Source organism: Propithecus coquereli, unplaced genomic scaffold, assembly GCF_000956105.1.
Source record: "Propithecus coquereli isolate 6110/MARCELLA unplaced genomic scaffold, Pcoq_1.0 Scaffold81, whole genome shotgun sequence".
Lineage (NCBI taxonomy): Eukaryota > Metazoa > Chordata > Mammalia > Primates > Indriidae > Propithecus > Propithecus coquereli.
In genome coordinates, this window is record NW_012154285.1 from 6,377,607 (window position 1) to 6,404,395 (window position 26,789).

At 46.7% G+C, this 26,789-nt stretch overlaps 1 protein-coding gene across 3 annotated transcripts in view; it reads left to right on the forward strand.

Moving 5' to 3' along the window:
• The window catches only part of ACAD10 (acyl-CoA dehydrogenase family, member 10), a 46,192-nt gene extending 19,749 nt beyond the window's left edge, over window positions 1–26,443 (forward strand). For 2 of the 3 annotated variants that reach the window (XM_012663467.1, XM_012663468.1), the window contains exons 9-21: window positions 1,273–1,454; window positions 6,176–6,326; window positions 9,496–9,641; window positions 10,798–10,971; window positions 15,260–15,660; window positions 18,610–18,750; window positions 19,550–19,687; window positions 19,770–19,860; window positions 20,691–20,849; window positions 21,553–21,725; window positions 23,450–23,593; window positions 25,078–25,155; window positions 25,696–26,443. In XM_012663467.1, the coding sequence (XP_012518921.1) occupies window positions 1,273–1,454; window positions 6,176–6,326; window positions 9,496–9,641; window positions 10,798–10,971; window positions 15,260–15,660; window positions 18,610–18,750; window positions 19,550–19,687; window positions 19,770–19,860; window positions 20,691–20,849; window positions 21,553–21,725; window positions 23,450–23,593; window positions 25,078–25,155; window positions 25,696–25,836 (2,119 nt within the window). In that variant the 3' untranslated portion in view covers window positions 25,837–26,443. The remainder of the gene's footprint in view (window positions 1–1,272; window positions 1,455–6,175; window positions 6,327–9,495; window positions 9,642–10,797; window positions 10,972–15,259; window positions 15,661–18,609; window positions 18,751–19,549; window positions 19,688–19,769; window positions 19,861–20,690; window positions 20,850–21,552; window positions 21,726–23,449; window positions 23,594–25,077; window positions 25,156–25,695) is intronic. The other variant, XM_012663469.1, reaches the window with a different exon arrangement.
• The last annotated feature ends 346 nt before the right edge of the window (window positions 26,444–26,789 follow it).

A 26,789-nucleotide genomic window follows, 5' to 3' on the forward strand; every position in this document is an offset into this window, starting at 1 on the left:
GTGAGCCACCGCACCAGCCTGGTGTTGCTTGTTTTTGTTAATTTTTTATTGTGGTCTTTCTAAACTATTTTAAACAGCTTTGTAACAAGTTTTTTCTCCTTTTGCCCAACTTTTTATAATTATGAAAATTTTGAAACATACAGAAAAGTTGAAAGAGGAAAAAATAGTGTAATAAATACCTATTTATACTTCACCTAGATTAAAACATTATTGACATTTTGCCACATTTGCTTTCTGTGTGTATATACGTGTATGTGTATAGCATATATATAAAATTATTTTTTTGACTGACCTTTGAAGTCCATTTCAGACGGCACACATCTCTCAAGAATAAAGACATTTTCTTCCATAACCACAGCCCCATTATTATACCTAAGGTAATTAACAATAATTTAATATTATTTAATATCTACACCATCTTCAAATCTCCCCAATTATCCCACGGATGTCTTTTACAAGTTTTTCAACTCAGGACAAATATATATAATGGTAGAATTTTCAAAATAATTTTTTAGAGTAGTAAACTGACTGCTAGTAATGACTAAAAGGTAGATTAATTACATGTCAGTGGGTCATTTTAATACTACCAGGTAGTGTATGTTATACAGTTCATACCACCAAAACATGATTAAAATAACTCAATAACAAGAAGGGATATTTATTGAACCCTCACTGGAACCGGACACCAGGCCAGGCACTGTATATATTTGCTCCCTTAATTCTTACAATTACCCTTGAAGTCAGTATGTTTTGCAGATGTAAAAACAAAAAACAATAAAATACCAAAGCTTAAAGGGAGAAAATGGTCCTGGAAAAATAAAAACAAAAAAAAAGCAGAAAAAAACAGAAAAGAAAAAACCCCCAAACCCCAAAGCTCAGAGAGGTTTGGTAAGTCTCTCAAGGTCACACTGCTAGTCAAGGGCAGAGGTGGGATTTGCACCTGGTTCTGTAGGACTCCACAGTCCTCCCTCTCAACCTTGCCACTTTCTACATTATCACACTTAAATCCATTCCGACGGCTTCCACAAATGGATCAAAGAGAAGAGAGCAGCATGCTGGCAAAGAAGTGTGTGTGTAGATCGGCTGGGAGAAGGGATATTTCTACACCCTGCGCTTATGTGCAAAGGAAAAAGGGAGTATTTAGTACTCTGGGTCTGGACTCTGCACCAGCAGTCAAACTGTACACCCAGGAACAGTTAGAGCAGGGCCGTGACTCACAGCCCTCCACATTAGGAGCTGGGACCCTGAAACACCCTGTTTCATCTCTTCCAGCGTCATTGGCACCCCCTTCTATTTGATGGAGTACTGCTCAGGCCTCATCTACAAAGACCCCTCCCTGCCAGGCTTAGAGCCCAGCCGGAGGCGAGCCATATACACTGCCATGAACAGAGTCCTGTGCAAAATCCACAGTGTGGACCTCCAGGCTGCGGGCCTGGAAGACTACGGGAAGCACGGTGAGCAAGAGGCACATCGCCCACACTGGTCATTTTATCACTAGCAGCTCTGCTTTTAGGATTTGAATGGTTTCAGCTATTAACACACCAGGTGTTTGCTAAATGTAAAGTGAACTTTAGCTTCTTCCTTGGAAATCCAGTGTAGTTTTAATGAGTTGTTGCTTACTTGGACATTTTAGCCTTGGATAAATCCCTTCATGGACTAACTATATGGACTACAGAATCTCTTTCCCCTACAACTTTTATCTCACTAGACCATTTAAATCTTTCTTTTTCCATGGCCGGGCGTGGTGGCTCACGCCTGTAATCCTAGCACTCTGGGAGGCCTAGGCGGGCGGATTGTTTGAGCTCAGGAGTTCGAGATCAGCCTGGGCAAGAGCGAGACCCTGTCTCTACTAAAATTAGAAAGAAATTAGCTGGACAACTAAAAATATATATATAAAAAAATTAGCTGGGCATGGTGGCACATGCCTGTAGTCCCAGCTACTTGGGAGGCTGAGGCAGGAGGATCGCTTGAGCCCAGGAGTTTGAGGTTGCCGTGAGCTAGGCTGACACCACGGCACTCTAGCCCAGGCAACAGAGTGAGACTCTGTCTCAAAAAAAAATAAAAATAAAAATAAATAAATTTTTCTTTTTCCTGATACTGGCCAAGGGTATTTAACATACATTTTCCTCCAATTTTCACCCTTTCCCATAAATATTCTTTTCAACAGGGATAGTTTTTTGTTTTTGTTTTTGTTTTTTTTTTAGAGATAGGGTCTAGACTGTCACCCAGGCTAGAGTGCAGTGGTGTCGTCATAGCTCGCTGCAACCTCAAACTCCTGGACTCAAGTGATGCTCCAGCCTCAGCCTCCTGAGTAGCTGGGACTACAGGTGAGCACCACGACAACCAGCTAATTTTTCTTATTTTTTATAGACATGCGTCTCACTTTGTTGCCCAGGCTGGTCTCAAACTCCTGGCCTTAAGTGATCCTCCCATCTCAGCCTCCCTAAATGCTAGGATTACAGGCATGAGTTACCTTGGCCCGGCTTTTCCTCTATCTTTAACCAAAATGTGTGTGTTTTCTGTAGGGCCTTATCAGAGGCTACAATATATGTCCAATGTACATCAATTTCCTATTTCTGCCAAGTTACCTCAAATTCCACCATTCTATAGGCACATGGTCTGAGTCCCCAAAACTAACATTTTAAAACACTTTGCTACAACAGAGCAGGCTTGCAGCCTTCGCAGCAGAACTGAGAGAGTCCTCTCTGCCTCCACCTGTTCTTAGCACAGCCAGTTACAGATTCTAAGATCTGACATTTGTAGAACTCTGTTCTGGAAACCAAGTTTTGTATTAGTTAGAACTCTTAAAGTTGCAGATTTCAGAAACCCAATTCAAACTGGCTGAGTTTTTGTTGTTGTTGTTGTTTTTGTTTGTTTGTTTTTTTCTTTGAGACAGAATCTTGATTTGTTGCCTGGGCTAGAGTGCTGTGGCATCAGCCTAGCTAACAGCAACCTCAAACTCCTGGGCTAAGCAATCCTACTGCCTCAGCTTCCCAAGTAGCTGGGACTATAGGCATGCACCACCATGCCTGGCTAATTTTTTATATATATATTTTTAGTTGTCTAGCTAATTTCTTTCTATTTTTTTAGTAGAGATGGGGTCTCACTCTTGCTCAGGCTGGTCTCAAACTCCTGAGCCCAAACGATCTGCCCGCCTCAGCCTCCCAGAGTGCTAGGATTACAGGCGTGAGCCACCACACCCGGCCAAGATTATTCTTTTTTAAGCACCAAAGGAGGCAAGAAAAGCTTCATCTTTCTCTGCTGTACCCCTTTTAATAAAAAGATTTGTTCTGTAAAATTTGGATTCAGTCAAAAGGCTGCACTTAAGGACTTAGAAGGCCATATGTGGCCTTAAGGCCACATGTCCCCTTCTCTCGGCTCTGTTTTCTTTTCTTTTGGTTTCATTCCCAAGTTTTTCTCATTTATTGGCAAAATGGCCCCATCAGCTCCAGTGTTACCAGATTGTTACCCCCAGGACAGAAAGTAAGTCCTAGCCCCTCTTGGGTTACGGGCATAGCTCTGAGCAGTTACTGGCCAGAGGGTTACAGTGATCTGATTGCCAGTCCTGCATCACCCTCGTCTAAAATCGGGGCCAAGGTCGGCCACACCAAAACAGTATGGACTGATACGGAGGTGGGCAGTTTTCTCCAAAGGAAATCTGACTATGTACTAATAAGGTTGCCACAATTAGCAAATAAAAATATAAGATGCCCAGTTAAATTTGAATTTCAGATCACCTTGGTGATCCCATAGGGAAATATACTCAAAATTTATTTGTTGTCTATCGGAAATTAAATATAATTTGTATTAAATATAATTTAATTAAATATAATTTAATATAAAGTAAATACAGGATGCCCAGTTAAATTTGGCTAGACAGGCCAAGATGTCCTCTATATTGGTCCATTATTTTAAAGTGTGAAGAGCACTGGACCAGAAGTCAGCTGCTAATTTGCCAGGTAACCTTAGGCAAGTGACATTACTTTGTCGTAGTTTTCTCAGTGGTAAAGGTGAGTTTCAAAGCCCTGCCCTGCCTCCTTCCCTGGGTGAGGGAAGAAGCAAATGGCCACTGATCCCAGTGCTTCGAATGAAGAGAAAGCCCCCAGGTGCAGTGACAGGCAGTGTGACCATCCCTGTGTGGCAAGAGAATCGCTCAAGGAGGTTCCCACACGCTGTCCTGTCCAAGTGGATCCTTTGCCTTTTTGTATTTTTAAAGTGGATTGTTCTGATGATCTTTCCATTGACCTGTTAGCACAAGGAGACAAAGCAGAAATCTGACGTGATTTCCTGTGACCCAGGGCCAGCCCCTTCATCGGATTTCAGGTTTAAGGATCCAGCTACAGGTTCAGGAAACCCACAATTTGTCAGGTTGTGTCAGGACCCCAGCTGTGGGGCTGGGCATTGGTCACATATAGAATAGTTATATAGATTCCATCGTTTGTAGAAAAGGAGGTATATTTAAATAAATTTAAATATTTAAATAAATTCAAAGGTTTGCTTGATAGCATAGACTATCTCCAAAAGGATACCTACAAAACTGGTCATGTGGGCAGGTTGCCTTTGGGGAAAAGAGCTGACTACCTGTGCACAGGCTTGGGAGACAAACTTCACTGCATTCCTTTTTGTCACTTTTTCATTTTGAGCTGTATGAATGCATTGGCTCTTCAAGAGAACAAATTTAAATTTGTAAAAAAAAAAAAAAGAACATGCAAACATGATTTCTAGTCAAAACGGGTTTTTGACAAAGATTCTTTAGGCACAGTCTGATTACCAAAAGGAACCCTCCGCCGAGTATCCACGGGGAACACATGACCCTCCTCTCCCGTCCCAGAGAGGCAGCTGCTTCGGGAAGGACATTTCTGGGCTGTGGCAGGCTTTGCTTGGGACCTGGGTTTTTTTCCAAATCAGGATCCAATCAGGGAATTTAGAACAGTCTTCCCACTTGTTTTTTTAGTGAATTTTTTAACAGACCAAGTCAGTTGTCTTACAGATTTGTCTCTGTTATTTCCTTGTGGTTTCATATACTGCTATCTTCTATTTCTTATAATTCTTAAAATCTGGCAGATAGGTCTAAAGGCTTGATTCATTTCCAATTAAATTCCTACGGATTTTGATCTCCACATCTCACAGTCCAGGGGATCCTCCCAAAGGCCAGCGTTTGGATGCAGTGGACTCTGCAGGAGGCCGATTTCTCTGTCCTTGTCTTCAAAGCCTTCGTCCTCTGGGGAACATTTTTCTTTCAGATGAGGAGTGAAGGTTTGGCTTAGAGCCAGGGCCCTAACACATTGTTTATTAATTATTATATTATTAATAGTGGCAATTAGTAATTGTCAATTGACAGCTAATAATAGTGACATTAATAATGGCCACCACTTATTGGGCAGCCTTCTCTGCTGGCACTGTGCTTGGCACATTACGTATGGATTTCATGTAGTCTTCACAGCAACCCTGCGGAGCACAGGCATCAATACCCTCGCTGCACCAGTGAAGCAGTGGTGGCTCAGAGAGGCTAAACCAGCGGAGGAGCTGGACTGTGGCCTGGGTTGACTCCAGAATTCATTCTGGTTTATGTTCCTAGACATAACTTTCGAGTCCCTTAACTGTGGCATCTCTTGAGTTTCTTAGCAAGCAGCTGATTGGTAATAGCAAACACTCATGTCGTGCTCACCACATGCCAAGAACAGTTCCAAGGGCTTTATATATTTTATCCTCCCAACAGTTCTGTGAGGACCATCTCAAGATGAGGAAACCAAGGCACAGAGAGGTTAAGTAACCTGCCTGAGATCACACAACTAGAGAATGGCAGAACTGGGATTCAGATCTTAGCAGTACGGCGCCAGAGTTCATGCTCTTAGCCAGCATGAATCCCTTAGACCAAAAGGGATCATTAAAGGCTATTAGGAAGCTCACAAGATCTTTAAGAGGGCCAGGGATCAGGCTTGGAGGCCAGGCAGCTGGGAACAGGGACCAGACCACACTAATCCAGCCAAGACAAAACAGCTGGTGGCTTCCACCTTTGAGGGGGCAGAAGCATTTGCGTGAGAAATGTAGGAATGCATTCAAAGATGCGGTCCCACTGCAGAGCATTACAAAGGGTTTCACCGCGCTGGTTAATTTTCAAAACTTTTGGAGTTTGTTGAAATAGCACACCATGTTCTAATCCTCTTTCCCTTAGCGGACTATATTCCACGCCAGGTGCAAACCTGGATTAAGCAGTACCGAGCCTCAGAAACCAGCACCATCCCGGCGATGGAGAGGCTCATCGAGTGGCTGCCGCTCCATCTCCCCCGTCAGCAGAGGACCACGGTGGTGCACGGGGACTTCAGGTAGACGTGGCGCTAGGAGAGCTGAAGATGATGGCAAGGGCATTTGAAGGGGAAATGAAGCCGTTGGCCTTGGCCCAGTTTACGGTTGGGAATTACTCCCATTGCAGAGCATCTCCCTGTGCCTGGCCTTTTAAGGCAGCATTTTTCAGCCTCAGCACTGTGACATTTTGGGTCAGACAACTCTTTGTTGTGGGGGCTACCTGTGCACTGTGGGATGTCAGGCATCATCCCTGGCTTCTACCAACTAGATGCCAGTAGCACCTCCTCCCCCCACAAGTCGTGACAACAAAAATGTTCACAGACATTGTCCAGTTCCCCAGGGAGGGCAGCATCACTCTCCATTGAGAACCACTGTTTGCAGGTAAGGCAGAGTGAGGTGTCTCTTCCCTCCCGTGGGGTGGGGCGATGGACATTCCCATTGGGTGTGGAGCGAAAGGAATGAGAGAGCAGACGCTGTCTTCTTGGGCTAGATGATGAGTCTACAGTGTGGCTAAAACTGGAACTTCAATGCGCCTCACATCCACCGTGAGTGTCTAGCTTTATCTTATCTTCTCTTGCTGTGCAAAGTGCCCACGAGGCACTTGGGTCACTTTTGTAGTGTTTTCTGCTTCCCTGCAGCGCCTGGAGATCTGCTTTTGATCCGAGCTTGCCTTATTTGGGCCTCTGATGCATTTGGTTGTTTTCTTGCCCATCTGGGGAATTGTGCCGTTTATTAAACAAAGCTAGAAGTAAAGGCTTATTTTAAAGACACTTCTTTGCATTCCAAATGAGATTGGCCTTTCTTCACTGGCTTGACCTGTGTCACTCGTTCCTGGCTTCTTCCTTTAGCCACCTTTGGGGATCCCCCTGAATGTGAAAGCGAACAGCAAGACTTTCTCCGTGTCACGTGGTCATCCACGAGACTATAATGCATCTGCTCTCGTGTCAGTCCTGGCTGACCGTACCAAGGGATCTCCCCACACTGCCTTGAACTCTGCATGCGGCCGGTCCCATCCAACTGCTCCCTCCACGTGGGGCTCTGGAGCACCAACAGGACTCTCCCTGTCAACCACTGCCACCCATTTCCTTTGGTAGCCTTGGTGTCACCAGCCTGCAACAGCTGTTCTGTGGACCTTGCCTTTGCCTCTTTTTGCACCTCGAGTGTCCATGAATGTGATTAAGCACACAGAGGACAAGAGACATCCAGCAGTGGCTTGAGCACCTCCTCCCTTAGCTGTAATGAAGTATGATGATCATTTATGATGGTGCTTTCAGGAAAGACGGCCTCTGATTTTAGACAGTATGCTGCTGTTTATAGAGGTCACTTACAGTCAAAGGTATTTCCATCTGTCGATAGGTGGAGGAACATTTCTTCCATCTCCTGGAGCTGATCAGTGGCGGTAGAAGCATAAACTGGTACAACTACGCTGAAAAGTAATAGCCAATAATGTGGAAGATGGGAATAGGCAACAGCTCATAATTCCTCTTCTGGAGAAGCATTTGCACCTGCGTACCAGGAGAGTCAGACAAAGATGTTCACTTTGGTCATGCCTGTGATTGTAATACACGATAAATTGTGATTTGGTCATATGCTGGAATTCTAGTTTTTAGTGGGTAAAATAAACCGATTTGTTGTACATAAGTCATCATAAATAAATCTCAAAAAGATAGTGCTGAGTAGAAAAAAGTAAGTCCCAGGCTAGGCATGGTGGCTCATGCCTGTAATCCCAGCGCTTTGGGAGGCAGAGGCAGGAGGACTGCATGAGGCCAAGAGTTCAAGAGTTCAAGAGTTGCCAGCCTGGGCAACACAGCGAGACCCTATCTCTAAAAAAAATCAAAAATAAAAAAAAGTTGCAAAAGTTTATATACAGTGTGTGTATATGTGTGTATAAATTTTATGTAAATTTTAGAAGAACTGAAAGACCACTGTATGTGGTTTATAGGTACATGCATAGATAAGAGACATAAAAATATCTGAGGTTGATATTAATATATACCAACTTAAGGATAGCAGTTATTTTTGAGGAAGGAGGGAGAGGAATGGGATGGAGGCCATTAGCTACATCTATAATTTTTTTTGAAAATCTGAACCAAATAAAGAAGCAGGTGTGACATCTGTTAAATCTGGAAGACGGCCACATGAGTTCTGTTATATCACTCTTGGTATTTTTCTGCATGTTGATAATCTCCTTTTCTTTTAAATAAAGTATGCATTAGAGAGAGCCGTGGCAGGAAACAGAAAGACTCAAAGAGGCCATTTGAGGAGAGTTTAATACAGGGGTGTAGCATGGCTTAGAGGAGCCACTGAGAAGCAGCATGGAACCCCGGGGCTAGCAGCAGTGGGGAGTCGTTACCAGCCCTAGGCCTGAAAGAGCAGATGTGTGCTCCGGGTCTTACTGCTGTACAACAAACTACTCCAGACCTGAGTGGCTGTAAACGGTGACTGATTATTTTGCTCATGCATCTTTGCAGTCTGGGGACAGGACAGCTTGTTTCAGCTGGGGTGGCTCTCAGGCTGGAGCTGAGCTAGCATACTGGCCCTGGGGCAGAGAAGAAATACCTAGGCTCCTCGGGTCTCTCTGTCTCTTTGTAGTTTCCCACATAGTTTCTCCAGCATGGTGGCGTCTGGGTAGCTGGACTTCTCATGTGGCCCCAGAGGCGTGTGTTCTGAGAGAGGGCCGGCGGAAGCCCTGTCACCTTTTGTTAGTTCGTGTAGTCTCGGGAAGCCCTTAGCATCACTTTCACCTGCATTATATTTGTTAGCAGTGCGATGCTTCAGTGGGAGAAGAATTAGACTCTACCTTTTGCGGGAGGAGTGTCAAAGAATTTGCACACCTATTTTAAACCCATCACAGGGGAGGAGTAATTCCCACAATCCAGAGAGGGCAGCTCTGCGGGGAGCTCTGCCTGGGCAAAGCTGTGGCCCTCGGTAGAGAGAGTTGCAGCCACCCCCCAGCTGTCTGCAGAGCAGGAGCTGGGGGAGTAAATAACCAGGCCCCCTTCCCATCCACTGCTGCTGCCTCCAATCCCTGAGTCCACCTGGAAGCCAGAGAGCCAGGGAGCCCTGGGAGCAGGCACAGAGAGGGCAGGGAGTGGGCCTGGAGGGGCAAACTGACAATGCCCCGCACAGAATCCACCCTGGTGGTCAGTTTTCTTAGAATTGTGTCTCCTTCCTTCTGTGCCTTTGCAGGCTCGACAACCTGCTGTTTCATCCAGAAAAGCCAGAGGTCCTTGCTGTCCTTGACTGGGAACTTTCTACCTTAGGCGACCCCCTTGCCGACGTGGCCTACAGCTGCCTGGCTCACTACCTGCCGTCCAGTTGTCCCCTGCTGAGAGGTAGGAGCCACTGCTGCGGGCAGAGAGGGACAAGCCAGCTCCGTTCTCCAAGCATTTGGAACAAACTCGGCTGAAGTAGTTTGCCACTGGGCTGGGGCGTGAAAGTGAGGTCCTGGTGGTTTTGGTAAAAACTGTAATTGGAACACATTCCTATCACATTTGGGGGCAATGGATGTAGGATGTATGTTAAGTGAAAAGTAAGTCTGCGGAGGCACCTCTCATGCTTTCACATGGCTGACTTCTACTTAGACTTTTAAATTAAAAACATGCTTATTGTAAAAATATTAGAGGTACCATGATAGCAACAACAACAACAAAAAAAAACAGTTACAATCAGTAGTAGTCCCAGAGATAACTTACCACTTGCTGACATTTTAGTATCTATCCTTGTCATCTTTTCTTCTATGTATATGTAGGTCTTTTAAAACAAAAACGTGACTATATGATTTTATGACCTGATTTTTTTCACTTATTTGTATACTTTGGACATGTTTTCATGCCATTAAGTATTTCTTCTACATCATAATTTTTAATTAGAGCATAGGATTTTGTTGTATAGAATTAACTTAAGACATTTGGTTTAATTCGTATTTGGATATTTAATTTGTTTCTAATTTTTTTTTGTATTACCTTGTCCTTACCTCCACAAAAAAGGCAATGAGCATCTTTGTAGTAATATTTTTGCTTCTATGTAAAGTACATTCCTAGAATCAATTCCTAGGAATGGAATATATTACATGCTTCTAAATCATAAAAATGTCACAAATGAAGCAAATCAGTGAAATTCTTTTCTTTACTGTAATTATCTTTTTCAAAATTTTGTGGGATCTCTCTTTCAGTGCCATTTTTTATCAAATGACTAGTTGAAAATTATGTGCACCCACCTGAACTATGGTCCAGATGGAATTGGAGGACCCCATTCCTTCCTTTACTGCCAATTTAGGCTGAAACTTTAAGAGCCAATTTGTGAACAATAAATGCCTGGATTCCCAGCCATCTGAGGGAGGAAGAGCTACTAAAATCACGAGCTAACCCTTGAACTAGTTGTGAAACTAATTTCTAAGGGACATAGTGATTTTCAGAATTTAAATACCTGCCAGCCACAGGGAAGTGTAGTGTCATTGACTGCCCAGGAATGACTTTGTCTTTCTGCCAGGTTTTAATGACTATGATTTGACTCAGCTGGGAATCCCTACTGCAGAGGAGTATTTCAGGATGTACTGTCTTCACATGGGGATCCCTCCCATTGAGAACTGGAACTTCTATATGGCTTTCTCCTTTTTCCGCGTGGGCGCCATCCTGCAGGGAGTCTACAAGCGATCGCTCACAGGTAAAAGGATGGCTGCCCCAAAGGGCCAGCCTGAGGGTGTGAGTCACAGCCAAAATGGGCTTCCACCTTTCTCATGTATATGTGAATATATCTGAAGGTTACAGTTCCAGAATTAGAAGAGGCTTTGGAGGGACCGGTTTGGCCAGGATTCTGTAAGATTCAGTTAATCCAACCATTTGTCATATATATATTTTCTGTAAAACATTTAAACTTGTTTTCTAATGATTAAAATAATGCACAAAATTTTTTTCAGTTAAAGCATACGTGCACATGATAAAAATTCAGTCATACAGAAGAATATAAAATTATTTAAATTATTTTCTGGCTGGGCACCATGACTCACGCCTGTAATCCTAGCACTTTGGGAGGCTGAGTCAGGAGGATTACTTGAGGCCAGGAGTTTGAGACCAAACCGAGCAACATAGTGAGATCTCATCTCTATAAAAAAAAAATGGAAAAGAATTAGCTGGGTGTGGTGGTGCTCACCTGTAGTTCCAGTTACTTGGGAGGCTGAGGCAGGAGGATCACTTGAGCCCAGGAGTTTGAGGCTGCAGTGAGCTATGATGACGCCACTGCACTGTAGCCCAAAAAAAAAAAAAAGAAGAAAGAAAGAAAGAAAAAAAGAAAAAAATTATTTTCCATCCTTCCCAATATTGTTCCTGAAAGATAGGTGTAACTGTTAAGAGTTTATTTAACATGCCAATTTTTTCTATCTGTCTTCTCTCTCCTTCTCCTATTTTTACATAAATGTGATCAGCCTGCATGTATTTTTCAGAACTTTTTTTTTTAAATCTTTTATGCTTAACAATTTCTGTGGAATATTTGTGTGCATGTAAGTATATTTGGGTATTTGACAACTACACAGGGCAAATTCCTTGCTTCGTTTTTCACTTAACAGTATTTCACAGAGACCTTTCCACGTGAGTATGTACAGATCTACATCATTCTTTTTGATTTCTGCAGTGCACTCCAATGTATGGATATACTATAGGTTATTTAATCATTTACCTGACTGATGTCCATATGGATTATTTGCAGATTTTTGCAATTACAAATGGGTTGGTGGACATCCTTTCTCATATACGTGTAAATATATCTGAAGGCTAAATTTCCAGAATTAGAATCGCTGTGTTAAAAGTATGTGCATTTAAAATTTTTTTTGTTTGTTTTGTTTTTTTCTTTTTTAGTTATCTTTCTCATAGACAGCATAAAATTTTTATAGGTGTTGACAAATTGCCCAGTAAGAGGATTGCTGTCAGCAACACCCCAAGCTTGCTGGCAGCATGCGCTCTCAGCCAGGTTGCCAGATTCTTCTGAGAGAGTCAGTTGTGGTAGGGAATCAGTCATTCATTCACAAGCGTCTGAGTCCTACTAAGCACCAGCACTGTGTCAGGTGGTCCTGGAGCTACGAAGTTGTGAGCAAGTGTCCAGAGGAAAGTCAGTGTCTGGAAAATCTCTAGTTTACCCTTACATCATCCGATAAGCAGGAATTCCTAGAGATGATATTTTTCCCTCCTTTGGATAGCATCACCTCTAAGCCACTATTTCTCTTCTTTGTTATGGCTTTGCAGTTAAAACTAAGCAGAAACATTTAATTAAACAGAATGGCTGCTAAGCCCCTACAGTGATGAACAGGCCTGACGGCCTCTGACATTCCCTAGTGCTGTGAGTTCTCTCTGTGCCCTGCTCCAGCGCCCTGGGGATAGCTGAATAGGCTTTGCCCACTAAGAATTACCCATTTTAGAGTCTCCCCACTGGATTGTTCTCAACCTGCACATCGGGAAGGAAGCCCTTCGGCACATTTCTAAGATCTTGTGGACCGCCGGCTTGGCTTCAGGCTTCTCTTGGCTGAGAAGTGAAACGCCCCCGTTTGCCACCACACAGAAAAATAGGTGTGCTGTCCTTTCAGGCCTTTATTCCTCTGATCCCAGTTGTATACTCCCTTCCCTCCCACCTGGGAAGCCAGCCAGACACACAGGAAGTGGCTTAGTTTTCTCACATAAAAATAGCGAAATCCATTTTTTGAAAAAATAGTATAAAAACATCTGATGAGGGAGAATAAACCCAACAGTATGAACATAAGTGTTATTTCTGTACATTTGTCTTCTACAATTAGCTGTTAAAATCTTTTTTTAAAAAATGTGAGCAGTTGAGATATTTGACACTGCCCTGGAAGAGTGGAGTTTAGAGAAGGGGTATCTGTTTCCAAGGCATTCTCTCTCCGGTGTCGTTCACAAGAGACTTCAGGCCATCCATGGACTGGGACGGGGAGGCGAGGACAGCAGGCAGCAGATTCACAGTCGGCACCAGTCACACTTCTCTCTCCTCCTGTGATTGGTGGGTGCAGACATTTAGAGTTCTCATAGTTGGCCGCCAAAATTCTAGAAAGGATAAAGTGCTTACGACTGCAACTCAGACCCCAGTGATGTGTCTCTTATGCTGGGACTACATTTGGGGAAATATACCAGAAGCAATAGCTTTAAATCAACCCAAGCTCATATGAGTGACTTTCTCAGAGACAAAGCAGCAGTCTGAGAGTGAGATCCAACTAAATAGAAGAGAATTAAGACTGCACCTCATACTCTGTTAGAAGCAAATCGTTGTGAATAACAATGAATTGGAGGGGAATATCTTTCCCTTCAACGTGCCGTGTGTGCAGTCTAAGCGACAAGGGGAAAATGCAGCCCTTTTGCAGTCACCAGCCTCGCTGTGCCACTGCAGCACAGGGGGTGGGTGCCTGGTTCCCGACTGACCTCCCAGGGCTTCGGTCCATACCCAGTACCCAGACGGTGCTCAGTAAAGACCTGTTGAGGTCCAGTGGGCTGATTCCCTGCTGGGTAGCAAAGAATTTGGTTCTTAAGTCAGTAAGGAATAGTGTAAACTATCTTTAATACCAAAGCTGCACAAAAATGCCTTCCTTTTGAGAACCACCAATTGACTGTGGCAGGAGCTGGAAGAAAAATGGACCTCTGTGAAGATCCATTTATTAATATAAAGACAATGAGGGAAACAGTCTTTTGGAGACATGGAAATGCTAAGACTAATCCAGGACAGCTGGCTGTGAAAAAGCCCACTCTAAGGAGACAATATATGTATAAAGACATGGATGGGCCCAGATGCAGTGCTCTGAGCGTAAGAGGCCATATTGAAAGGGCCACATCCCGTATGATGTGTATATTTACGTATTATCCTGGAAGAGACAAACTATAGGAACAGAGATCAGTGGGTGCCAGGGACTCAGGGACAGGAGTGTTAAGTACAAAGGGACACCAGGGAAGTTTGAGGGTGATGGAAATATTCTGTATCTCGATGGCAGATTTACTTGACTATGGGTTTGTTAAAACTTACAGAGTTGTACACTGAGAGGTGTATGTACACTGCATCTTAATTTATTTTTTTTGCTCTGTTGCCCAGGCTAGGGTGCAGTGGCATCAGCCTAGCTCACAGCAACCTCAAACTCCTGGGCTCAAGTGATCCTCCTGCCACAGCCTCTTGAATAGCTGGGACTACAGGAGTGCACTACCACACCTGGCCATTTTTTTCTATTTTTTTTAGTTGCCTAGCTAATTTTTTCTATTTTTAGTAGAGACGGGGTCTCACTCTTGCTCAGGCTGGTGGTGTAGAACTCCTGACTTTAAGTGATCAGCCTCAGCTTCCCAGAGTGCTAGGATTACAGGCACGAGCCACCATGCCTGGCCTCTTAATTTTTTTTAATGTGGGAAAAAAGTTTGAAAAAAAACAGTCTTGATGCACATATTTAAAAAAGAAAAAGAGACGGCGAGAGCAAAATAGAGTTATGTGTTGGTTATTGATCCAGAAAACGTGGTGCCTATAAACCGGCCATTCCTCTAACCAATCGTGGCACTGCTGTTACCAGTTTCATGGCAGGGGTGGTCTAGGATAATGCCGGATTTCTTATAGCCCACCGGCAACAGCAGAAGTGGTTTGGGATATTACTGATTAAATTTAGTTTCTTTAGGAAAGAAGAAATTAAGAGCAGGGAGCAGGCAGACCTGAGTTGGACTTCAGCCCTGAGCCCGCTAACTTTCCAGCTGGAGCAGGTCACCTTCCTCTCTAACACTCAGTTTCCTTGTCTGCAAAGTGCAGAGTAAAGCAATTTATTGCTTTGGGAATTCCATGAGCTGTAATAATAGCTCTCAGCACACTGTCTGGTACATGGCAAGTGCTCAGCAAACGGTAGTAGCTGCTGAAATAACAACATTATACGTTAACATTATTATGAAGGGTTGTTTGGGAGTAATCACTGTTTTTCTTTGGTTCCGCTCAGGGCAGGCAAGCTCAGCAACTGCCGAACAAACTGGAAAGCTGACTGAATTTATGTTTAACCTGGCATGGGATTTTGCAGTCAAAGAAGGGTTCCGAGTTTTCAAAGAGATGCCAGTCACAAAACCGTTAACGAGATCCTACCACGCGTGGGCTGGTCCACAGTCCCTGCTGAGCCCCACAGGCACAAGGAGTTACAGCTCCGTTCCAGAAGCTTCCCCAGCTCTTGCTTCAAAGGGAGCTCTGGTGATCTCTCCGGAGGGCCTTTCCCCGCCAGTCAGAGAGCTGTATGACCGGCTGAAGCGCTTTATGGAGCAGCGTGTGTACCCTGCGGAGCCAGAGCTGCAGAGGCACCAGGCCGCAGCGGACAGATGGATCCCTGCCCCACTGATAGAAGATCTCAAGGTAAAGCAGCCTGTCCTGAGGCGGTAAGACCTTGTTGACATGGCGGACCCTCAGTTTGCCCTACCAGGCTCATCTGTGCCTTTCCAGGCAGTTAGGATGCAGGGAGAGCTGAGTCGCATTGTCTTTGCTTCCATCATCATCGGAAAGAGCCAGCGCTCCATGACTCAGTTTGCATCTCGCTCTCGCTGCATGACCAGGTCACAGCCAGATAGCTCAGGTGTGAATGCACAGCCCAGGCAGAGGACTGCTGTGTCTGTGGTTTAGGAAGCCAGGACAGGTGGGCTTATCTTACGCATATTTGAATTATGTAAGTTTGAAGCAGTGTGCTACATCAGTTAATAAAGTCTCTCTCTATAGAATCCATAATGTCACAGCCAGAGGGCCAAATTGCTTGTACACTGTGTTTACATGTCATGTGTTGTCTCACGGTGATGTTTCTTCAGCTGATGAACAGAAATACCTGCTTTCCTGTGTTGGGGTTACCCTTGGATTGTGTTAGTTTTTAAATTATTTGAGATCTTCAGGAGCATAATGCAACCATCATATATTTTTCCAAAAAATAGCATTGTCAGTCTAGACTCGGTGGTTCATGCCTATAATCTCAGCTCTTTGGGAGGCCGAGGTGGGAGAATCACTTGAGGCCAGGAGTTTGAGGCTGCAGTGAGCTATGATCAGGCCACTGCACTCCAGTCTGGGGGACAAAACAAGATCCTATCTCTAAAAAAGAAAAAAAAATAGCATTATCAGTTTTTTTGTAGTTACAAACCTATCACAAAATCAGAGCTCAAATGTGATAAAAGGACATAACATAGAAGTAAGAGTTTTCTAACCTGCTCTGCCCTCCTAGATAATCACTGTCAACAATTTGGTGTATTGTGCTCCGAGCTTCTTTCTATAACATACTAACATATATTATTATTCCTGTGTTATGATGGAAACGTTCTATATATTCAAATCTTCCGCTTGCTTTTTTTAATTAAGTGTCAGCTTTTAAGTGTCAGCACACGGAGGGAGCACATCCGAGGGGTTCCACAGTGGGTGTACCATAATTTCTCTAACTTCCCCCTGGCTGAAGGACGTCGTGGATGTGTCTCAGTTGGCAGTCTAGGTGCAAGCTGGATGGCACATTAATGCCATCATTGATGTGTGAAATGCCCTTTCCACTCACACTGGCCAGAACGCATGGTCCTTGGCCATCCTATATGAGGCCAGCTGCACAGAAGCATTAGAAAAGCAAATAGTCATGCAGCGAACACTTTCAGACTCGAAAATCGATGCTTACTATCTTGGTGAACATTCTACTTCTAGTTATACCTGAATGGAATTGTAATGTTAACTAAGATTTTTGGGTAGAGTGATGAAATCATAGCCCATGACTTTTATCCAAATTCTGATTGCTACGCATACATAAGGAGGGGTATTTGGCTATTTACCACACATATCTCAAATCCTGGGAAGTGAGCATTATTATCCTACATTTAAAGGTAAAGAAATAGATTTGTGCACAGTGTATAGTGGGGTAGCACCTGGATTCAAATCCAGGCCTGCAGGCTCGAATTCTGTGGTTTGATTTTTCCCTCCTTCTGCAGGCAGGTGATTAGATTCATTTCCTCATCTGTCACTTCTCAGAACTTTTCTTGCTTCTTCCTCCCTTCTAGTGAACCTGCCCTTCTTCTCCTTGGTCATTGCACTCTGAGCTGATTAGCTCAACACAAACAGGGAGACGTCTGCATGTACTGATTCTGGAAGCACATGGCATTGAGACCAGGCCAGCTGGTGACCTCCCCAGTGAGAAGAAGCAATGACAATCATTATATCCATAATCACTAATATTCCTTGCAGCCCACCAGCTTCTGTGTTGGGCTCTTTATATTCTCTGTGTTATCTCATTTAATCTTCACAACGACCCAGTGAGGTGGGTGCTGTGGACCCTGGTCGGGTTTGGGCTGCCTGGTATCCATTCCCACTTCTGTTGGTGGCAGCACCCTGGTTTTACCCAGGGGCATTCCCTCTCCTTGCCTTTGGATATAGTCTGCCCAGTCCGACAGAACCAGCAGTCACGGCCCAGCCCTCCCTGACTAAGCAGTTGTCACAGGAGCCATGCAAGCCTAGCCAGACTCTCTCTGCCTGGAAATGGAAGAGTGAGCTGTGTTTTCAAGATAGAAGACAGCCGGTGCTCACTCATTCCACAGTGGGGCGGTCAGTGTCCTATCCTGGTGCAATCCTCTGGGCTGCTCTGGTCCATTTCTCAGACTCCTCTAATCTCCCTGTCCAGTTTGAAAGCCCCTGAGAACCTTCCCATTCAATTTCTTTTTCCCTTTAGTTAGTCACAGTCAGTTTCTGTGACTGCAGCTCCATAGTCCTGACTGATAGGGTGGTGGTCACATACCCGTTTCGTAGATGAGGAAAGAGAAACACAGAGATCAAGTATCTGGCCCAGCGTCTCCCAGCAAGGCACAGCGGGGCTGCGTCTGACCCAGGCAGCCTGTCCTAAAGCCTGAGCCCATAGCCCCAGGACAGACTTCCTAGCTGCTCAGCCCAGAGCTACATTCCGGGTTCCTTGTCCCAGGAACAAAGTTTTGCCTCATAAAGGAAGTTCGTTTAGAGTATCTCTACTCAGCATATAGAAGCAGCCGAGGCTACAGCCAGAGGTACTGGGCTCGGTTCCTATCACGTGCTGAAGGATCCTTCAGTCTGCTGCCATCATTGTGTGTGTTCTAATAAGATTTATAGTTACAACAATACTAATGCTAGTAATGGTGAAATCTGGATGTGTGGGGATGTCTGGGACGGACATGGAGATGGCCCGGACACGCATCATTGTTTTTGGCACACACCGTAGCTTTGGCTGTCTGCCTTATTCCTACCAATCTCTTTCATTATTTTCCATGGGTCAAAATAAAATTAAATCATCCACTGTGGTTCCCTGACTTATTTTTCCCATGGTAGGAGAAAGCCAAGGCCGAAGGACTTTGGAACCTTTTCCTACCTTTAGAGACTGATCCTGAGAAGAAATACGGGGCAGGACTGACCAACGTGGAGTATGCACATCTGTGTGAGCTCATGGGCACGTCTCTGTATGCTCCTGAGGTACCTTCTTTTAAGCTTTCCTCAGCACGCGAGAATATTCTGGTCTTCTGTGAGAACGTCTCCCCTCGCCCTCCGGTCACTCTCCCGCACGAGTACAAAGAGTGGATTCAGGAGCATCAACTCGAACTTAAATTTCTTATAAGGGCTGGCACAGTGGCTCACACCTGTAATCCCAGCACTTTGGGAGGCTGAGGTGGGAGGATCGCTTGATGCCAGGAGTTCGAAACCAGCCTGGGCAACATAGCGAGACCCCATCTCTACAAAAAATAGAAAAATTAGCCGGGCATGCTGGTGCACTCTGTAGTCCCCACTACTCAGGAGGCTGAGGCAGGAGGATCACTTGAGTCCAGGAATTTGAGGCTGCAGTGAGCTATGATCGCACCGCTGCACTCCAGCCTGGGTGACAGAGTGAGACCTTGTCTCAAAACAAACAAAAATAAAATAAAAACATAAACTTCTTACAAGGAGGGAGGACAACTGTAGACAAGTGGTTGGAGGCATAGTGAGAAAGCAGCTCAGGGCTGGGAGTTGCTCAGGGAAGACAGAGCCATATGAGCCTGCAGCGCCCCCTCCAGGCTCCTTTCTCTGAGACATAGAGGAGTCCATGGCTGGGCTTCAGGAGCTCTGAGATACTGTATTCAAAATGCTGTGTGTCTGGGCATTTCTCGGGGAGAGGAAGAACTCGTGAGGTTATCAGAGGATCTGTGACTTGGAAGGGGTCCCGTTCCACCACTTCCAGGGCATTTGAAGTTATAAATATGGACATGAGAGTCACTGTTGTGCTCTTTTTCCTTTTCAGATATTTAACTGCTCTGCCCCTGACACGGGGAACATGGAGCTTCTGGTGCGGTATGGCACCGAGGAGCAGAAGGCCCGCTGGCTGACCCCCTTGCTGGAGGGCAGGGTCCGCTCCTGCTTTGCTATGACCGAGCCCCAGGTACCTCACGTGGGCCACTCCCCACTTGCCAGGCCCCATCGGGCGACACTGGCAGCTCTAACTAGAATGTGCTCTCACTCAGGTTGCCTCTTCGGATGCCACCAACATTGAGGCTTCCATCAGAGAGGAGGATTGCTTCTATGTCATAAATGGTCACAAGTGGTGGATCACAGGTATTTGGCCTGAAATTCGCTTTTCAAGTGCACATCATCGAGTCTGTACTGATGGGCATGTCCCTCGGTGCCTGGTAGTGGCCAGCTTCTTTTTCAGTTGACACAAAGGAGATTCTGTCTCTTTGTGCCCCCAGCAGAGGCAGCAAACCCTTGGAGAACAAGAGGGTACTGCATGGCGTGCGCTGTTCTCAAGGGTGCTGTCTCACAGGGGTGGAGATGTCCCCAGAGGACCACACATGACTCCAGAAATCTCTTCACTCACCCTGCTGTTTTCATTCTGCCTTGGGCAGCTCCCTTTGGAAAGGCGGGACGTCACTTCCTCGGTGGCTTCCCCCTGCTCCTAGATCAGATGTGTTGCATCCTCAGGGCTAATGACAGTCCTGCCATTTATGGAGCCTTAGGGAGTCACTTCCCTAATGTACTAGCCCCCAGCTGCCAAGTAGAGAACCCAGAGTTAAAGGTTTGCTTGATTCCAAAACCTGGGCCCAAAGCCATGATGTTTACACCGCCTGTGGGAACAGAGCAGAACAGGCTGGCAGTGACAATGTAGCAGTTTGCAGCCTCTTATTTCTAAATTATATTTTCAGCTCTACATGATGCTTTTTTAAAAACTTGCTCTTATGATGTTGGATTCATTCCTCACTGGGAAAAAACCCAATTTGCTCTTATTTCTGGTCAAGAGCCTGCAAATGCACATCTGACTACGTGACGTCTCAGAGAGCTCTGTCTGCTTGCTGCATTCCCTGTCCTGGGCCAGGACTGTGCGTGTAAAGAGATTTGGTGGCCCTGGTGTCAGATGATCGGGGTCTGTCTCTCTCCTTTCCTGGCAGGTGTCCTGGATCCTCGCTGCCAACTCTGTGTGTTTATGGGAAAAACAGACCCGCACGGCCCGAGCCACCGGCAGCAGTCCGTGCTTCTGGTTCCCATGGATACCCCAGGGATCAAAATCATCCGGCCTCTGACAGTGTATGGGCTGGAGGACGCTCCAGGTTCGACACCCTGGGGCGGGTCACCCCTGGGTGGGTCTGGTCCCTGGGAAACGGCTTTGGCAGCCTTTGCTCTCGTTCAGGACTTGCCATGTCCCATGTGGAAGGGTATGATGACATTTGGAGGGCCACATGCTCCTGCCTTTCATTTCCATACATGAATACCAACCATGTAGACAGATTTCAGACAGGCATTTATGCATTTTTTTCCTCTTCTAAACTTAGAATGCAAGCAGGAGTCTGTGACACAGGAAGCCACACAGGGCACAGGCAGGAGGCAGGAAGTGGACTCCAGACCTCTTCTAGGCTCCAGACCCAGCTTCTAGGCAGCTGACCTCCAGGCCACAGCCTCAGTTTGGTCCTCTCACTGGAGTTCTCTGCTAACAGTGCACACGGTTTTACCTTCAGTGTTTCCATAGGATCAGTAAATCGGTAGAGGCACAAACTACTGGGGCATTTCAGCTTAGGGTGGCATCATTGTGTTTTCATAAAAGGAATGACAGAATATCCATTTGCCATTATAAACCAGTGATTCATTTTCTATCTGTAATAGGCTCCTTCCTGCCGTCCCTTGCCCTTTAACCGTGTCCCAGTTAGAAGCTAAACTAACTGGATTAGTTAAGCCAGCAGTTAACCCAAACAGAGGCAAAGAGTAAACACATCCAAGGGAAACGGCAGGGCTAAAGGTATCATTTGGGTCTTTCAGGTGGCCATGGTGAAATCCGATTTGAGCACGTGCGTGTGCCCAAGGAGAACATGGTCCTGGGGCGCGGCCGAGGCTTTGAGATCGCCCAGGGCAGACTGGGCCCCGGCAGGATCCATCACTGCATGAGGCTGATCGGGTTCTCAGAGAGGGCCCTGGCGCTCATGAAGGCCCGTGTGAGTGCCTCTCTCTGCTCCCAGCACTGACCCAGAGCCACAACTGTCTCCTTTGCTGTCAGACATCAAATCCTACCTGTTTTCTGAGAGCAGACCTAGCGGGCAAAGCAAGGTGATGTCCTTGCCAAGAAGTTGCATTCCAGTCTTTGCTTTGCATCTGCCGTGTTGCTGCGATGTGGATTCAGAGCAGGATGGGCCCCACCCTGTTGAGGTGATCAGAAGCAAAAGGCCAGGTTCCAAAGCCCAAAGCGTTATGGGCTGCTGAGAGCCACTCACACTCCTAGCACATGGTTAAAAATCAGACACCAGGGAGATCCCGTGGTGCTTGTTTTCGTCCCTGGGGTTCCAGCATCTGGCCCTGTGCTACCCTCCTCCCCTGGCATGTCCAGAAAACTTTATTCTGCTGTGACCCCACAGAGGTTGGAAGCCTGCGTAAAAGAGCCCTAGCTAGGGCAGGAATTCAAATTGGCGGTAACAATTTCACAAAGGTGAAGCAAACCCTGAGACCAAACCAAATGTCTCACAAGAAACGCCACACAAAGAACAGAGGCAGTCGATGCGTTTGACTACTCAGCAAACTGGTGATTTACACCCTTTTGTGTTACCAGGTTCTTTTTTCTTTGAAAATGAAATGCTCCTCCCTGAGGACTCAAGTATGGCACTTCAGCCCCATACAGCATTAACACTCACACAAACCTCCCTGCAGAGCAATTAGACTGTAGGTATGAAAAGTCTTCGGAAAGTGCTTAGTGTTAACATGACAGCTCCACTCAGGTCTTGGTTGCAAAGGAGTAATTAGGAATCTACAAAAGATTTGCTGCTAGGAGGTTCACCGCAGTGCTGATTGTAACAGCAAAATGTTGGGAACAACCTATGAGGCTAATGGACGACTGGCCAAATAAACCATGGGATGACAGCAGTGAATCCAGAGTGATGCTGTGGAAATCTGTTCCTTAACACTGAGAGATGTTCCCTAGATACTCTTAAATTTGAAAGCGAGCTACAGAGCAATATACAGAATATGACTCCTATTTTTTGGAAAAAATGTGTGTGCACACACACACAAGTCTAGAAAGATGTCCAGCAAATATTAACTGTAAGTGACTACATGGTGGGATACTAGGTGTTTTTTATTTTCTTCTCTTTTTTTGTTCTGAAAATTGATAGTTTTTCTGCCATAACATATATTATTTGTGTAAAAATCATTTTTAGAAAAATAAATAAAACAAGAAAACAAAGAATACTTACTTTTCCCAAGCCTTGTGGCGTTCAGAGCTTGAAATCCCCATAAGGTCACGCACAAGGGGGCTCCGTGCTCCTGACACTGCGCGTGGGATGCTGCACCGCAGTCAGCAGAGGGCGCCCATGTCACTTCCCAAGTCTCAGGAGTACCACTGGGCCAGATGCTGGCTCAGATCTGAAAGAACGGCTCCTGCTTGGCAGCTGGGCCTGCCTGTAGGTGGCTGGAATTGCTGGAATAAAGGGTTGTTGGAAGTAATTGTTACAGATACCACGTGGACCGTGGCTGGGCTCGCTCTGCTGCACGTGAATGTCTTGTGTCCAGACCCCGCTGGCAACTTGGCAGATAAGCTGCATGTTCCTGCTTTTGTTCTCCTCTCCTGCCCTATGCTGTCTGTGCTTCCTCCCACCCACTTCTGCAGGACACCAGGCCCCGTGCCTCTTAAGGCCATCGTGTTCCCAGCCCTGTGTCTCCTGTGTGACAGGTGAAGTCCCGAGTGGCCTTTGGGAAGCCCCTGGTGGAGCAGGGCACAGTGCTGGCAGACATCGCGCAGTCGCGGGTGGAGATCGAGCAGGCCCGGCTGCTCGTGCTGAAAGCTGCGCACCTCATGGACGTGGCAGGAAATAAGGTAGGAGGCAGAGGGCACCTGGGGGTGCGCACCTGGGAGGCAGGGGCCCCCAAGGGATGGAGGCCAGAGGTCGCTGTGAGGAAATCCATTCTTTCTCATTCAGCAAAGCATGGGGAAAGAGCTTGGCTTCCTGACGTTGAAATCTTTATTTCAACTCTATTTAGAACTGTTTGGGCAGCTTTTTAAAAATAGAAAAGGCACAATAAAAAAGGACTGACCTTTCTGTTTTACTGACCTGGTGAACTTCGTAGTTTCAGATAGTGGGCCATGCAGGGCCATGTGGCCCCAGTCAGCCCTGACCTCCCAGGGCATATTGGTGCAGGTGTCAGGCAAAGAAAGAGTAGGAAGGGAGAAGGAACCTTCTCCTGGCCTTAATCCAAATACAGAATTAACCAAAATAGAAGCTTATTTCCCAGTGTGATGTTTTCCTTAATTAAAGCTCTCTCTGATTGGGCGCGGTGGCTCATGCCTATAATCCCAGCACTTTGGGAGGCCGAGGCAGGAGGATTGCTTGAGACCAGGAGTTTGAGACCAGCCTGAGCAACATAGCGAGATCCCCATCTCAACAAAAAATTTTAAAAATTAGCTGGGTGTGGTGGTGAGCATCTATAATCCTAGCTACTTAGGAGGCTGAGGCAGGAGGATCGCTTGAGCCCACGAATTCAAGGCTGCAGTGAGCTATGACTGTGCCACTGAACTTCAGCCTAGATGACAGAGCGAGACCCTGTTTCTTAAAAAAAAAAAAAAAGGCTCTCTCTAAGTGCCTGTGACGGCCAGGCACAATGTCCACACTGACCCTGCTTTGTCCAGCTTTCTGTGGGGCAGCCTCCACTCCCAAGAGCCTCAGCATTGAGGCGACGACCCAGGCTCACAGTTCTTGGTTCTTTGAGGTTCTAGTGCTGGATGTGGTGGAGGCTCTCAGGTGCCTCCTGAACACCCTGACCCAGGGCAGATCCTTGTAGCTCTGTTTCCTGGACCCCCGGCTGGCCTTGGTTCACTGCGGCTTGGAGATGGAGCTGACCAAGGCACAGCCCCTCTCCCCTCCACCTCCTCTGTGTGCTGGCCACGTTCCCCACCATCTGGGAAGGTGTCTACACTTTCGAATCTGTCCTTTACCAGGCATGTGCCTCACATCTCAGGACATCTTTTTTTTTTAATGTGTATTTTTTCAGAAAATGGGTTCACTCTGTCACCCAGGCTAGGGTGCAGTGGCACAGTCATAGCTCACTGCAGCCCTTAACTCCTGGGCTTAAGTGATCCTCCTGCCTCAGCCTCCCAAGTAGCTGGGACTGCAGGCATGCGCCACCACGCCTGGCCTCCTCTTAGGACATCTTGAGTCACCCTCAAGCTGACATCCCAGGAGACATCAGAGCCTCTGTTTTGAGCCCTTGTGTTATATAAATTCCTCTCTGTGAGTCCGATCATTCTTCCAAGCTTTCTGCCCTCAGGTCTTTTGTAACCACCTCTTCTCCTTTTCCTCCCAGGCTGCAGCTTTGGATATAGCCATGATTAAAATGGTAGCTCCCTCCATGGCCTGCCGCGTGATTGATCGCTCTATCCAGGTGAGCACAGACCGGACAACTGGTTTCTCTGAACTATTGACACCAGATGCGAAACTCTCTCGCCTTCGGTGGCCCAGCCTCCTGGAAACCCTGACAGGGCCTTTATTGCCCCCTCACTGCGCAGGCGATTTTCCTTAGAGGGCGGCCCCATCCCAGCCCCATTTTGAATATGAGGAAACAGAGGCACAGGAAAGGGAAGTGACTCGTTCAGGTCACTCAGCTTACAAGGAGCTGGGTCTTCATAACTCCGGAGCGCAGCCTCTTACCTGTGCAGGAGGCCTCCCTCTCAGATCCTGACACCTGGCCCCAACACAGAGCAGAAGCCACCTGCAGAGCGGGCTTGGCGAGTCCATGGGACGGCGAGCGTGGGCCCCCCAAAGTCTCTGGATTATTAGTTATATCACGTAGATGTCATAAGGGACCCCCAGGGGAGATGACTGCTATCAGCTGTTACCAGCAGGCCACAGGCCTTCGTTCTGGGGCCCTCAGAGACGAGGGCTCACCCAGGGATTCCTCCCCTTCCCGCCCTGTGTCCACCAGGCCTTTGGAGCAGCAGGGCTGAGCAGCGACTACCCCCTGGCCCAGTTCTTCGCCTGGGCCCGAGCACTGCGCTTTGCCGACGGCCCTGACGAGGTGCACCGGGCGACAGTGGCCAAAATGGAGCTGAAGCACCGCACTTAGACCCTGCAGACTGTGGAGGCTGGATGTCCCTGCTGGGCCAGCCATGCCCAGAACCGCAACTGGCAGCTGCTTTGAGAGGTCTGCTGTGTGGGGTCCTTCACCCTGCCCAGCAGCTCTGTCCTGGGACAGTCGAGGTGCACTCAGCCTTTTCAGGTCTCCACAGAAGACGTTTTTGCGGGAAGCCTGGTGTTTGCGTTTCAGACAAGGAGGAGGGCATTGGTTGTGAGCTGAGCGGGTTTCGGGACAGAGTCTGAAAAGCTGGTCTTTGGGCTCTTGGTGCTGGGCTAGGCAGCCCGAGCCGCCCTCTCTCTGGCTATGAGAATCTGGACACGTCAGGAGCCCTGCCAAGGCAGTGCGCCATGCTTGCTGCGGAAGCTGTGGCCTCCTGTCCCTGGCAGGCAGGGGAGCAGCCACTGGCGCCAAGGCCTAAAGGCCCAGAGCCACAGCGCTCCTGGGAAAATGGAATGAAAGCAAAATCGTGAAGCCGCTGGCATCTAATTTTCTTCATTTGATTGTCCACGGCAGAGAAAACTAATTTAATGTTACTTTAGAACAGGGCTGTGGGGACACAAAAAAATAAGAAAATATATCTCAGAGACTCTGTGGACTTTCTGTATCGTACAGAAGGCACCGAGCTTAGAGGTTCCGCCTCAGCCCCTCCGTCTCAGCACATCGGTCACCTCCTCCTCCTCACACTTTTGTGTCCAGGATCCTGGCCACTGCCTCAGCCCCAGACTCGGGGGGGGTCGCAGATGCCAAGAGTCCTGCCAGGTCCTGAATCGGCCACCTTCTGTCACTGCTTAGTTCTGCATTCTGTGCTCATGTAAATGTCCCCAGAGGAGCTGTGGCGACGTGTGGGAGGCCCCTGCAGCCTCCGCACTCCTCTTTCTGCTCTATGCTGACAGAGCATTTGGGGGCGGAGGAGGTGGGGGGCAATACACCGGCAAAATTGG